Source organism: Centroberyx affinis, unplaced genomic scaffold (assembly GCF_046629955.1).
Source record: "Centroberyx affinis isolate AG114_WGS23_722 - 3 ecotype Tasmania unplaced genomic scaffold, CSIRO-AGI_Caff_v1 ptg005091l_1, whole genome shotgun sequence".
NCBI classification, from domain to species: domain Eukaryota; kingdom Metazoa; phylum Chordata; class Actinopteri; order Beryciformes; family Berycidae; genus Centroberyx; species Centroberyx affinis.
In genome coordinates this window covers 78,940-93,668 of record NW_027282520.1, presented here as the reverse complement: position 1 = coordinate 93,668, position 14,729 = coordinate 78,940, and the positions used below count along the sequence as shown (strand labels likewise).

Sequence of the window (14,729 nt, the reverse complement as noted above, 5' to 3'; positions counted from 1 at the left end):
TATTCAGAGTATTCCATTGATATATCTTCATTTCATCCAAAATATACTATAATATATAGAGAGCTTATTTGAAAAGATAATAGTATGAGCTGGTGCCATTTGCTACTATTCATTACCAGACTTTGTTAGATTACCAGAGTTGTGAAACCATTTTGAAGTGAATTGTATATTAGACTCAGTGCACCACTGAGTTTTCTCAAGCTTGCAAGCTTTAGAATTAGCTACAAGGTAGCTACAATAGCTTCAAGAGATCTTTTACAGTTACAGTTCAAAAACTAGACTCTAAATGACTTTCAGCTGTTAACCTATGAACCTTGCTTTCCCTGGTGAAGCCTGCATCCATGGTTGAAGCCAGTGATGTTAGCAGGCTAGCATCTGACTGAAAGATGATCCCATGCTCTTTGCTACCCAAGAGCAAAGGTCGGCAATGAGTTTGTGACCAAGGGCCAGACTGCGCCACAGGTAAACGATTACAACATGAAACGTAAAACTGTCTGTCTGACTATACAGTGGTTGTATCTCCATTAGCCGAAAAAGCTAACTAGCTAGCATTAGCTACTTGATAGTCCACTAAAATCTACATAAACTGACCAGCCTACCTGTCTCCCTCTCTTGTTCAGTCTCCCAGGGGCAGCTGTAGGCGTACTCTCGTTTCAAGATTTCTACATATTAAAAAAATGATAAAGAATCATATTTTAATATTTTTTTTGTTGCAAATTAATGAGATATTGGCACCATCTGCTAATTACCTAATACAACCTTATTACGTTTTACAGATTTTGGGACCTTAAAGGGTATCTTGCTTACCTTTCTTGAGGGAGTGTCACTGAGATTAATACTGGATGACAGCTACATCTGGCCCCAAAGACTAAACCAATAAATACTACAGGTCTGGGAATTGATAGCAGGGGCAACTAGCCTACGTGCGTAGATTGGCGCTCTCTAGTGGCTGGGTGGTGTAGGAAGTAGTGAGAGGCTTAAACATTTATGTTGGCAATGGCAATGAGAAAACTTATGAGGTGTTATAGCAGATTTCAAGGCATGATGCATCATTATCACTGTAATGCTGTCTGAGGCACAGACTGGAAAAACAAAACAAAAGTGGAACATGGAAATCTCTTCCATAGTGCATAATTTTGTTGTGTGATTGATTGTTGATTAGTTAGATCTAGGTAGGCTCATTCTTTGTAAAGTCCTTTTGAGACATGCCTTTGATGGACTATAAATAAATTGACTTCCTGCATGACATGTAGCCTAAAGCCACTACATATCCACATAAAGTCAGTATATGCAATCAATCAATCAATCAATCAATCAATCAATCAATCAATCAATCAATCAATCAACTCTTGCCAAACCCCCTACATGGCAGAGGCCTAATGTGATACTTCTGTTATTTCAGGTTTTGTCTGGATATTTTGGGGATAGGCATAATAAATTTACAGGCTACTGTAGAGGGTTGCAGTTAACACAAAATTTTGTGAGTATAATACAAACATTATACTCACATGTTTTCTGAGCTGAAAGCTCAACCAGCTGTTACAGCCAACATTCAATGAATACCACTGCTTATTAAGTCAGTTCATGATGTTTGCCTAGTAGCATCTTTGGACCCTGTGACATATTTATTTGATGTGGTTATTAACTTTAATATTTACGCACACAAATGCTGAATACGCCTGTCAGTAGTCTGCTTTATTCTTAGAGCTACAGTGCAGTACATTAAGTTCAGAAATGAGAGAAAAGGCCAATTCATTATCTATATTCTGTCCAGTCAGTCTGAAATACTCATCTCAGCCATGCCACATTATGCTAGGTTCCAAAAGCAGATAATTTATCAGAGACTACAATGACAAACATGCAGTGCACAATTGAGTGTCTGTTTTGGGGAAGAGTGGCATAAAATTGAACATTTTCCACATATTGATGAAAGGAGACCGGTTTCACTGCAAAGCTCTGTAAATCCTTCAGTCAACATGTCAAATAACATGATTGTTTTATTCTCAAAAAAGCCTTAAGATGACTTTAATAGGAACTTACAGCGTGACAACAATGCTTTTGCAGGAATAGGCATTTTATATTTTTTTCCAGAATGAGACTTTTCATATTTAAACGACTTGATGCACTCCAGTCTGCTTCCATTCAAGCAGGTGAGGCCCTTGAGGCATTTCAACAGAGAGAGTGAGTGCCATCTGTTGCTGTCATCAGACTGGGTGACACCCCGTGATGCAGTGAGGCATATGCAAGTGACACTTGAGGTAATGGCCAATGACAGATTGGCTTGAGATGTGTGAGCATAGACGAGTTTGTCCCTTGGTCTTGTAAATAGTGAAAAAGGGACACAATATAAAAACTATGACCAAAAACAATAGAAATACATTTGCATAGAAACATAAAGTATAGAAAAAAAAAGTAAAATGCTCTTAGTCATTTGATCAAATGCCTTGGGGATTATGATTATTTTTCAGCATTTAAAGCTACATAAGTTATACATGGCGATTACGCTAAAGACAGAGGCAAATACTGGGAAATTATTCTCTCATGTGTAACTCCCTCACACAAACACACACACACACACACACAGAGAAAGAGAGAGAGAGAGAGAGAGAGAGAGAGAGAGAGAGCGAGAGAGAGGTTGTGAACTGTTTCTATAAACTTGCCATCCTGGATTCCCTCCAAGCGTTTAGTCAGTCACTATAGAGATTTGGGAAAATAGCTCCTGCAGTATAATTCCTCTATTGTGTAACTACGGTCTAAAGGAATCCAGTGGAAGTGCCATCTCACAAAATGACTGTCCTTATTCACCTTATTCACCTCATTTTACTGGAAAACCTAGGGAGGAAAGAAAAGCCGTATGATAATGAGCCTGGAACATCATCACTGTACGTCAACCAGAAAACAAAATATATTTATTGGTGAAATCAAATAAGATATCTTTTTTGAAGAGGATGTAAAGGATTAGGTAGACTTTTTGAGCTTCCATACAATCTATGTTGTTGGTCATTTTTGTGTTTTCAAATGTACAGACTGATTTCATGTGAAGCCTTATAACTTTTCCTTAAATGGTCTCATGCTTGATTTCACAAAGAAATAACCCTCTATGAGAAAAAAGTGATCATCCATATAGAGTAAGTTTGGGCTTTTTCAATTTTTGTCTCCTGAGCCCGGCTGGATTCTTTCATATCATTCACCTGATTGCATTTTGAAAGTGTAATCACAGTAACATGTTGGCTGTGGTAACAGCTTTTTTAGGGGCAGTTGAAACGGGTGTTTGGATTTAGGATTACTAGTCAAAATCAGTAGCAACATAAACTTAATTTTGTTAAACTAGACAAATGGTACCAGACTAATTTAGGAATACTGGCTCTGATTCCCAGAGGTTTCCAAAATTGCAACTGGCCTCCAGTATTGTTGGGAGTGCAAAAAGTATGACAGTAGATAGATGGCATCATTTATATTATACATTTAAAATGTACCGCACAGCAGTCTCTCCCCTCCTTTTCTTCTCTTTGTGTCTGTCCAGGCAAATACACAAGCATGCACACACACACACACACACACACACACACACACACACACACACACACAACTTGACATAAGCTCACTAGGGACCCCCAGCTTGGATTTACAGCCTGTCTTTTTCACATAGAGCTTTACTTCACTCTGATCTACACACACTCACTGGGTGTGCAACCAGCACTTTGTGCTGCAGCACACCCTCTACTAAATCTGCCATGTCATGACCCACAAAGAAGCCCACCAATAAAAGGACCAAACAGTTTTTAAAACAAGCAAGGTGCAAAAAAACAAAAATCCTTGATGTAAGATAGAGACACACTGTTACAAACTGCTCACTACAAACACAATTTTCTGCAAGAGCAACTTCATAAAAAAAATGCGTTACTAATATCCTGTGATAATTCATCATTGTGAGCAGGGCAACCCCTGAATTTGTCTCTGTCTGGGTTTCAGCTCCGCAAAATAATGTTGGGGACGATTGCTATGGCTACAGGGCGCGCGGGCTGGTGATTCACAATCATGGGAGATGAAACAAAGGATGCCTTTTTGCTGCCCAGCGCCTGTGGTCTGGAGCGATGACACCCAGAAACAGGACAACTTATCTATATCTAGTACCCTGTCCCATTACAGGCTGACTCAGACTAATGTTGTGTCTTATTCAATTCTTTTTACAATCCTTTCGTACAACTCTTTTGGAATTAGCTCTCCTGCAGAGCAACAAAAAGAAAGCTATAAATTCCAAACATTGCCAAAAATGGGAAATATTTGGCCCAAACTGTTGCACTGGCAGATACTGGGCTGCAAACAATAATTACAGCCTACTGTCTGCATTCTGTTGCTGCAGTTAGGTGACAGATCAGCGATACACAATCCCTGCTCTGTCTGTGACAATCCCAACCTCCTCTGTCTGTCTCTCTGGCCAACACTGGCAGAGATGGGTGATGATGGGCCTGGGAGCAGGAATTTTTATGCCCCCCCCCCACCTGTAACTGCCTCTTGATAATGTTAATTTCCATAGCCATTTCAAGTAAGGGGGTTCCACTAGTTACTCTTAGAGGGGCCCCTATGTGGGCCCACTAGCACCATTGGACCCGGGTGCCTTTGCACTGCTTGCACTCCCTGTATCCATGTCCCGTCTGGCTGCTCATTTATTGTCTAGTCATTCTTGTTTCCCAACCACTTAGTCTACTCTTATGCCACGTTCTACATATGCCTTGATGCCCTATGCTAAGAAAAAACTTGCAGTTTATATTGGATTTCACAGAAAATCTATGAATTCATACAGAATTTGAAAGAGAGAAAGTGATTTTGGATGATCTACCACATTATGAGGCCTTAGGCAAGGCAAGGCAATTTTATTTATATAGCACATTTCATACATAACGGCAATTCAAAGTGCTTTACATAAATACAATAAAAATAAAGACATAGATAAAAAGACAGTGCAAGAAGATTAGAAAAGTGAAATGTGCAGTAAAATCACATTTAAAAGAAAATATGAAAGTATACTTAAATGTATAGATAAGCCTACTTTTTGCATACCATATCCAGCCTCTTCTGACCACAGACTTCTCTATTATATTATTGTTCCACTCACTGAACTGAGCCGTTTAGTGGATTTGTTTAGCTGTGGATTTGTCTCCAAAATAACTTCAAAGCTGGGAGCAAGTGGCTGTTTGGGTGGCTTTATGCGTTCAGCATGCCTTTATGCATTCCTGCATTCCTGACGCTGTCTGTCTGTCTGTCTGTCTGTCTTTATTGGATCTCTTAATTGAGTTTAGATAAGACATGCAACATTCTCTCTATTTACTGGTGCTTTCCAAAATTATGGCATAGAAAGACTACTAATGGCAAATGGTATATATGTGGAACTGTGGGTTACAAAAAGTAATCTATTGTAATCTAAAAAACGTAAATGTTTTAGTAGCTAATAGTGATGCTACCATGCTACTTTCTAGGATGAAACCCTAACCCCTTAAATTGGCCTCAGTTTTGCTACTAGACAGTGCCACACTGTTGTTCCACTGGACTTTTAAACCGCTCCTCCTTTCAGCAGCCTAATGCATCAAAGAGATCAGACAAGGTCACTGAGCTCAGTTTAGCTTATCCCTCCACACAGTTATCATTCAGAGGCACAGTGCCAACTTTAAATCAATGCACTCATCCCCCCCTGCAAGGCAAAACATGTGAAAAACTCTTTAAAATATTTGTGCATCTAGTTGGGATCTGAGTCAACACCCTTTGCTGAAGTAAATTAAATTACTTTCACGTTCTATTTGTGCACTTGTTTGTTCATGTTTTCTAAAGAGTAAAGTACACTAACTGTTTTTCTCAAGGGAGTTGTTAAGGTAATTGCAAACATTAACTGGACATGCGTAAAGAAGAGGAGTATTGAGGTAGTGAAAGGTTTAGCAGCACCTATGGGTGAGAGGTGTAGAATGTCATTGGCTCAGCTCTCCTGCCCTGCATCTCCCTTCAGAATCACTGAATCTCAGCAACTCAGCAGCACTGCAGCAACTATTGCTCTCAATGCAGTGAGGAGAGAGAGAGAGAGAGAGACAGAGAGAGAGAGAGAGAGACACACACACACACACACACACGTATGATTGGATGTGGAGATTAGTCTCTATCTTTTTTAGTATCCACTGCAGGTCAACCTGAGGAAAGGCCGACTAATGGTAACAAGCTTTTCCTGCATACATAACACTACAACAGTCTGCGGCAAAGCTGGCATTGGATGACTTTGATCTTGTGGTAAAACATATCCCACCCCAGCCTCTCTGTCTCCTTTTTTTCTCTCCCTTTTTTTCCTCCTCTCTGTGAGTGTGTTAGTGTGTGTGTGTCCACCAAAGATTTGAACATATATGTATGCGACAGATTGGTGGGCTGCCTGGATGTGTTTGTGTGCACATGGGGTTGTGGCATTCTCTCTAATGCTTTAGATGTTATTGTTTTTATTCATGCATTCTTCCTTCTTTTCTGTTTCTGTTTGAAGAGGTGGGATGACGTGTGGACTGGATTAAAAAATGTTCAGCTTGTTTCATGCCCATATTGTACTGTACAGCAGTTTAAATGCTAACTGAAGTAGTTTAAATAGATGTTAAACTGATTTTCTCTCTTTCTTTCTGTCTCTCTTACAAGTCACATGCGCGAGTGTGCCCACACACACACACACACACACACACACACACACACACACACACACACACATTGTAGCTGATAAAAACAAATGGCCATAGATGGTAACACTCTTTTATAATTAATTTATCACAGTGTCCCATGACACAATACTTCATAAAATTGATTGCAAAAGAATTACTTGGAAAAGAACAAAAACACTTGGAATTGCACAAAATGCATGTGGAGTGTGTTTGTTTGTTTGTGTGTGTGTGTGTGTGCATGTGTGTGTGTGTGTGTCTGTGTGTTCTAAAGTGAGGGGAAAGAGAGGAAGACATAGAAGTAAGGAGTAAAATATTAATATTTAATAAGCTGCAATATACGTAAGATGGATTTTCTTTCTAAGCACTGTGTTATGTCACATCTGAATGGTGAGGAAGAAACTTGTTGACAAGCCATGGATAGAAAATAGCCCTTCCAGTGTAAATGAATTGCCAATGTTTAGCGTAGTCTAAGAGTTTAACTCTTAGCATTATACTAATTTGTGTCCTTATAGGCACTAAGTTGCACTTAACTAGTTCTGGGAGACCAGATACAGATCTTATAGTCTGGGTGTTAAGGGTTTCAATACTGTAAAAAGGCAGCAAACTCTAACAGCCTCTAGAAATTCGCTAAAAACTATCAATAGCCCACTCTGCATCTCCTGACACCCACAATAGGATGAAAATGTAATTATCCCAAATGTGATTTCAGTTTGTGAGCACTTTCAGTTTGAGGTTGTAGGCTACTCACAATCCGAGGTTGTGCATCAGCATCTTTGTGATGAGGTGGCTGAACATGCCCAACTGACCTCACATAGCATATCCTACTTATGGTGCGCAATAGGCAACAAAACATCCGAGTAGAGAAGTAGGCCTATAGGTTGGTCCTAGAACTGTGCCTATATTGGTATAGGCCTGGAAGATAACTATTTGTGTTATCCGCTTTTTGATAGGATCCTCAAGGTGTCACTCAAGTCCCCGTTAAGTCATTTGCATAAGGAGGAGACTATAAATAACTAATGGTTCAGTAAACGCATTCCTGGTCGGGGGCGCACTGGATGCTGTTGGGACAAGAGCTAGATCAACTCAGAGGAAAGCAACATTAATCTAGCCACCTGTGTGAAAAGACCAAACAGCCGACTGCCATGACGTCTTACAGATCAGGTCCTCATTCTTCCTACAAAAAAATGTTTGGCGGAGAGAGGGACACGGTCAGGTCCACCTACTCAAGCCGCCAGTTCTCCAGCCCGATCATGCGCTCCTCCCGGGTATCCTTCGGTCTCTCCTCCGCCCCGACCATCTACGCATCCAAAACCCACCGGGTCCGAAGCAGCGCCGCCATGCCTCGGCTGGCGTCGGAGAACTTGGACTTCTCCCTGTCCGACGCCATAAACACCGAGTTCAAAACCAACCGCACCAACGAAAAAGCGCAGATGCAGTCCCTCAACGACCGCTTTGCCAACTACATCGAGAAGGTGCGCTTCCTGGAGCAGCAGAACAAGATCCTGCAGGCGGAGTTGGAGCAGCTGCGGGGCAAAGGCACGTCCCGCATCGGAGACCTGTACGAGGAAGAGATGCGGGAGCTGAGGCGCCAGGTGGACCAGCTCACTAACGAGAAAGCCCGGGTGGAGGTTCACCGGGATAACCTGGCAGACGACATCGAGAGGCTGAGAGAGAAGTAGGATGCGGGGTGCCACTCTGTGCCCAATCCAAACTGTGTAATGTTATTACAGAAAGTCCATATTGCTACAGTATTTTTCTTTTGCTGTGTCTGTTAGATTAAATATTATCAACGAATGCATGCATGTAGACCTAGTTATATTATAAATAGGTATATAAACCTATTATATAGCCTACCTATAAAAATTTCTTCAGTTTCTAGTTAAAAAAATGTTTCCCAGACACTGTGTATAAACTGAACTTGTACAGTGTCTATTTTACCTCATGAACTTTTGAATTAAGTTTCTTTTTTTCTTTTTCACTGAAAGGTTTGCATGAATGGGCGAGAAGGGGGAAACAGAAAGGGCAGACAGAGCTGGGGAGGCAGAGAGAGAGAGAGAGAGAGAAGCCATGCCAAGGCAGAGAAGTCCCAAGTGGCTGCTAAAATGCTTGCCTGTATTTTTTTTCTGTCATTGCAGGTTGCAAGATGAGATCGGCCAGCGGGAGGAGGCTGAGGCAACCATGCAGAGCTTCAGACAGGTATGATTGACCTTATGCCAGTTCATACAGAGTGTTATGCCTACTTCACATTGACAGCGGAAGGTGAAACTCTCTTTGTAATAGATAGGATGAATGACAGAGAGAAAGAGGGAAGTAGAGGAGGGATGAACTTTCGTAAGAGGGATGATAATCAGGGACTGTGGGCTCGCCATGTAATTCTCTCATTTTTCTGGACCTTTGCACCCCAAGCCCTAGAAGTCAACAGTAGAAGATGCTCCCAGGCGTGAGTGTGTGTATGTATATAACCCTCCCAAAATATTCCTGCTTAAATACGGTTTAAAAAAAACTCCAAATTGATGACTGGTGGCATCACAGAAATTAGATGAACTTTGATTTATCTCCAAGAGCCACACTTCAAACGACAGTAACTGTCCCGTTCTCTCCTAGGTGTCCTCTATCTAATTATTGCTCATGAGCTGAGAAGAAAGGAATGCGCCCTTCTGATGGCACAACAGCAGATTCGAGCCGTGATCCAAAACAGTGCTAGAGCAGAACTGACCCTAGCCCGGTACAAAAGGCCAAGTTGTGTCTGTTGAGTTAAATCAGGCCTGCAATGAGAGGAGATCTCTTTCAGTCCGACTGGACACACTGAATGAGCTGGACACAAGCACGACAGTGTGGATCCAATGTGGTTATCAGAGCGAGAAGACAAGCCACCATGTGATCTCGCTGTCTCATTTTGGGATAGCCTCAACATCATAGCCTCACTCGTTCTGGTTCTGTCAGAGATCGTTCCTTATCACTGGGTTTCATGGCAAATTTTAAAATGATGGTGAATCCTCAGTATGTTCAAAACTGTTAAATCCACGCCTTTAGGAACTGACAATGCTACGCTAATAGTTGTGGATGGGTGTCAGCTGCAGTTAAATTCAATTTTCCAGCGACTACGCACTTTTCAGGGCATGGAGTGAGTGATCAATAGATGATGCAGAACGACCTTGTGTAGCAGGAAGGGAGTCCCTATGGCCACAGTGGCACATAGACAGCAGGCCGGACAGCAGTCAGGCAGTCAGGCAGACAGTCTCTCTGCCGGCCCCGGGCCTGTGTGGGAAACTCTGCTGAATAGCGCACTTTGTTTTTGGCATTAGAGCAGGGCAAAGCCGCTTCATTTGCTGATACCTCAATTACCAGCCAGCCAACGCCCCAACAAAGCTCACTGTTGTGGGGCCAGCGTGTGAATGCATGAGAGGAAATGGAGTAGAATAGAAACAAATAGAATAGAATAGAGTACAAATGAATAGAATAGAATACAATAGAATAGAATAGAAACATTATCATCCAAATTGCCTCTTGCTTCACTGCAGTAGAGTTATAAAACAGACAACACACAATTATCTAATTAAACACCACAAAACACAGGGATAACATACACTAACAGAGCTTCCAGTATATGTTCCAGGTCATATTTATAAAAAATTTCAATTTCTGGTGAAGGACTGGTAGAGATTCAGGTTAAAAAAGTTAGGTAATAGTTAATGGGATAATATACCTCTTGAATACATTCTTTGTGGTTCTGGGCATTCTATAGTTCCTTCTTTATTGAATCTATTTAATTACAATGGAGATGTAAATGATCACCCAGAATTTGCTGAGAATTTTGCCTAAAGAGAAGGAGAGACAGGCAGACAATATACAGTTTCATTTACTTGTTTGAAGTATCCTTAGGCACTATTTACAGGAGCCTGTCCTGCTGATCTGCCAGTAGCCAGGCAGTGTGGCCTGAAAGATGCTGCATTGTATACAGCATATGACAAAATAACGAGAAAACACCCCGTCCTCTGTTGACTCTGACACTTGTCATGTGTCTACAGTTGGTTTATATTGGATGCATGTGTTCATGACCTTGCCGCACTCACAGTCGGTCCTTGTATGTGCATGGGTGTGTGTGTTTGAGTGTGTGTTGGGGCCTCTGTGCAAGCGTGTGACTGTTTCTGTGTCAGTGCACACACATCACCTTCACAAGTCACCCTATTAAGAATCAGTGTCACGGCACAGGATGTGGACAATGCTGCGCTTGCCAGACTGGACCTGGAACGGAAGGTAGAGTCACTCCAGGACGAAATCAACTTCATCAAGAAGCTGCATGATGAGGTAAGCGTCCTTCTTGTGTTTGAAGGTGACACAGTCTACTGCAGAAGCACTGCACAGTGAATTAAATGCACTCACATTCACATTAAAATTGGGTCAAATAGTGGTTGCAAATATTTCATAGTGTTTGTTATAACTTACTTGGAGTACCAGGTGGGTGGGGCTTAATGCATCACAACAATTCTGAAACTGTCAAGTAAGTTACAGAAAAGTATACAAATGGATTTTAAAATACTTTCCTGTGACAGTGTCTAAATATTCTGGTACTCATATCGTCCTTTATTGCAATCCTCACCCATCTGGCACTTAAGTAGGTTTAAACAAAAATGAAAAGTATTTGCAAATACCTTTTGATCCAGAATTGCCCCACATACCAGTTCTGTCTGTTCCCTTGCAGGAGATGCTGGAGCTGCAGAGCCAGATCCAGGAGCAGCATGTGCAGGTGGACATGGATGTGGCCAAGCCTGACCTGACTGCCGCTCTGAGGGACGTCCGCCTGCAGTACGAGAACCTGGCCTCCAAAAACATCCAGGAGTCTGACGACTGGTACAAGTCCAAGGTACGGATCTTCTAAGAAGTCGGTATCTATTAGGTTTAATAGAAAAAAGAAATGAGAAAAATATGGTTGAAATCAATGATCCATGCTTGAATTACATTTTATGAAGCAAGACAGCAATGAATGGACAGCAAGCACATATATATATATATTTTTTTAAATATAATTCAATTCAAATCAGTAGCCAGGATATCACATGCCACAGGACTGCCTTAAAACTTCTAATCTACTTAACTTTAGTGTGTAGTTTGGTCAGTGGGGACACAAGCTTCAATCTTGTCCATATTCAGCCTTTAATAATTTACACTGCTGCCTCATTCCCCCTCCCTTCAACCTCTGACTCATCATTTATTGAGTGGCTGATGAATTTCACCCTCTCTCTCTCTCCCCCTCTCTCTCCCTCTCTCTCTCTCTCTCTCTCTCTGTCCCTCACTGTGATTGCCAGTTTGCTGACCTCACTGAGGCCGCTGCCCGAAATAATGAGGCCTTGAGAGTGGCCAAGCAGGAGGCCAATGATTATAGACGCCAGGTTCAGGCCCTCACCTGTGAAGTGGATGCCCTCAAAGGAACTGTGAGTATGCAACTTTAGACTGACGTTGTAGTATGAAAGATGCTGATGCAAGTTTAATGATGTGTATCACGCATCACTAGTAGGAATGAGGCAAATGGAGCACAAAAAAGAAAGTGCAGGGATTGAGCTTCATGCAATGTGACAAAGAAAAGGCAAACTGTCAAAGACAATTTTAGCCATCTACTCACATTACTCCCCAAAAAAGTCAGAGAGGAAAATATCCAGTGAGAATTGATTTTCACAGGTCACAGAGCAAAAATAACTTGGCAGTTTTTTTTTATTTGAAATCACAGTCATTTACACTACCACTTGCTAAGTGTCATTTTGTTCCCTCTTGGCTGCCGTCCCAGAATGAGTCCTTGGATCGCCAGATGAGAGAGATGGAGGAGAACTTCTCCATGGAGACGTCCGGTTACCAGGACAGCATCGGCCGTCTGGAGGAGGACATTCGCAACATGAAGGACGAGATGGCCCGTCACCTCCGCGAGTACCAGGACCTCCTAAATGTCAAGATGGCCCTGGACATCGAGATCGCCACCTACAGGAAGCTGCTGGAAGGAGAGGAGAGCAGGTGAGAACACATTTTGTTTATCACTGCTGACAGATGAAAAGCTCTAACCCAGATGCATTTTCTAACTGACAACCATACATTTTTTTAATTGAATGACAGGGTTATAATTGGTTTCATAGGATTAAAGATCTTGAGACTTAAAGTACCACATAAAGCTTCAAGTCAAAACACTGAAAGTCACCAAAATAGAGTTATAACCTTTTACTGTGACAACAATAATGTGAGCCCGCTATGTCAATAATCCCCTCTCCTGCTGAAGTAAAGAACAAGTGGTAGGATGGCTTTCATATGGTAATAAATTCAACAAAGATGCAGATATTAAACAGATGTGTCGCCGGGATGATTTTTTATACTTCATTAATGTCCTTTTCCATTTGCAGAATCTCTACCCCACTGCCAAACTTCTCATCTCTAAACCTGAGAGGTAGGATCGGTTTCTAAATGTTGTTGATGTTAGCATAGACAATGATAAATCGTCAGTTAATACATACTGTTGTTCCCTCTCACTTATGACCATAGAAACAATGATTGAATCCAGGCCTCATGTTGAAAGCACAACAACCAAGAAGGTCCTCATCAAGACCATTGAGACCAGGGATGGCCAGGTAGAATCAACTTGAAGTGATTTTCAATCAATGGAGCAATTTTCAAAATTTTCTGAGCCTAAAAACACAGGACTGCTCATCACATTATCTCTCGCCCCTACATCCTTGTTCAGGTGATCAACGAGTCAACCCAGAACCACGAGGACATGGAGTAATCTCTTCGTCTTTGCCAAACGACCAGCAACAGCAATACGAAGAAATGCATTTCCTTGGGGCAATAAGCAAGCAAACACACCAACCGACAAACACAAAACAAACCGCTTCTAAAAGTGCCTTTATATGTGATGATCCTGTAAGTCTGTTAGTTGAGACAGAATGTATTTTGCTTCCTCTTCTGCTGAAAGTATTATCCTTTGTCACATTTGTTTAGACAGAATTATGAAATCACCACAACATAGAAATACTTATTGAGGTCTATAAAAATCTTTCTTTGTAACCAAAATAGTATTTTTGATCGATACAGCATGCACACTCCCAAGAAATCTGTATGCTACAAGATGTCACAGTTGCCTGTCAGCAGCAATAAACCATTAAGACAGTAACTCAACATTGTGGACTAGGTGTAATACTTTAAGGCAGAATATGGTATTGAACTACCATAAGCGAAAACAATTTTTAATTTGTAAAAACGTTCTTTAGATAGCTTAAGTGGTGCATTCACTGTAAGAATATCTACCTTTGCAAGTATTTTAATTTTGTATCCAGTCTTTAAATCCTCTAATTCCTCTAAAAACATGCACTTATTCACTTGTTTCAGGCATTTTTTTTTTAATCAAATGTTCTTTATTTTGAAAGTGTGTGATCTGCCTTGCTTCAAAGTATTGCTTGCTTCAGGAAGTGAAATTGGACTGGAAACAGATGATCTCACCCCATTGGCAGGGGTGGTGATATTTTTCATGGTTGAAGAAACATAAAATAATGAGAACAAGATTAAATGGCTTAATAGGATAGACATTTCTTTGCAGTAGAGATAATGGATTCCTGTTATTTAGACTGATTTAGACATGGGAAAAATATTACAGAATGGTGATCATTTAGAGTTAAGCAGTGTGCACTCCATGATCTCCTAACTGCATGTCCATCAAGTAATAATGACAATGACAGTAACATTACTTTATTAATCCATGAAGGGAAATTCTCTTTCACTTAGGAAGTCAAAGGTCAGGTTCAGGCACAGAACAGCGACTGGAGCTGGTAGTGATTCAGTGACTTGCTCAAAGACACTTCAGCAGGATGATGCTTGCCTATTTGGGGGCTTGAACCCGGTTCTCTGACTGTAGGGCAATCTCCCTTGTCACTACGGCAACCTGCTGCCCTTAAAAGTTAAACAGCATATAGACTCTAGGCTGAGAGAGATCTCAGCCTAGAGTTCTACCAGCTCAGAGATATCTACCAGCACAGGCCAATTTATATCATAATTGTCTTACAATATACAGTATCA

The 14,729-nt window shown here is 41.2% G+C and overlaps 1 protein-coding gene across 1 annotated transcript; it reads left to right on the top strand.

Annotated features, from left to right (window-relative positions):
• The first annotated feature begins 7,802 nt into the window (after positions 1 to 7,802).
• LOC139666713 (vimentin-like) lies at positions 7,803 to 13,819 on the top strand. Its single transcript, XM_071546027.1, has 9 exons — positions 7,803 to 8,355; positions 8,816 to 8,876; positions 10,893 to 10,988; positions 11,383 to 11,544; positions 11,987 to 12,112; positions 12,463 to 12,683; positions 13,064 to 13,107; positions 13,203 to 13,288; positions 13,402 to 13,819. The coding sequence occupies exons 1-9, from the start codon at positions 7,823 to 7,825 to the stop codon at positions 13,441 to 13,443; spliced, it is 1,371 nt and encodes a 456-aa protein (XP_071402128.1). The 5' UTR covers positions 7,803 to 7,822; the 3' UTR covers positions 13,444 to 13,819.
• The last annotated feature ends 910 nt before the right edge of the window (positions 13,820 to 14,729 follow it).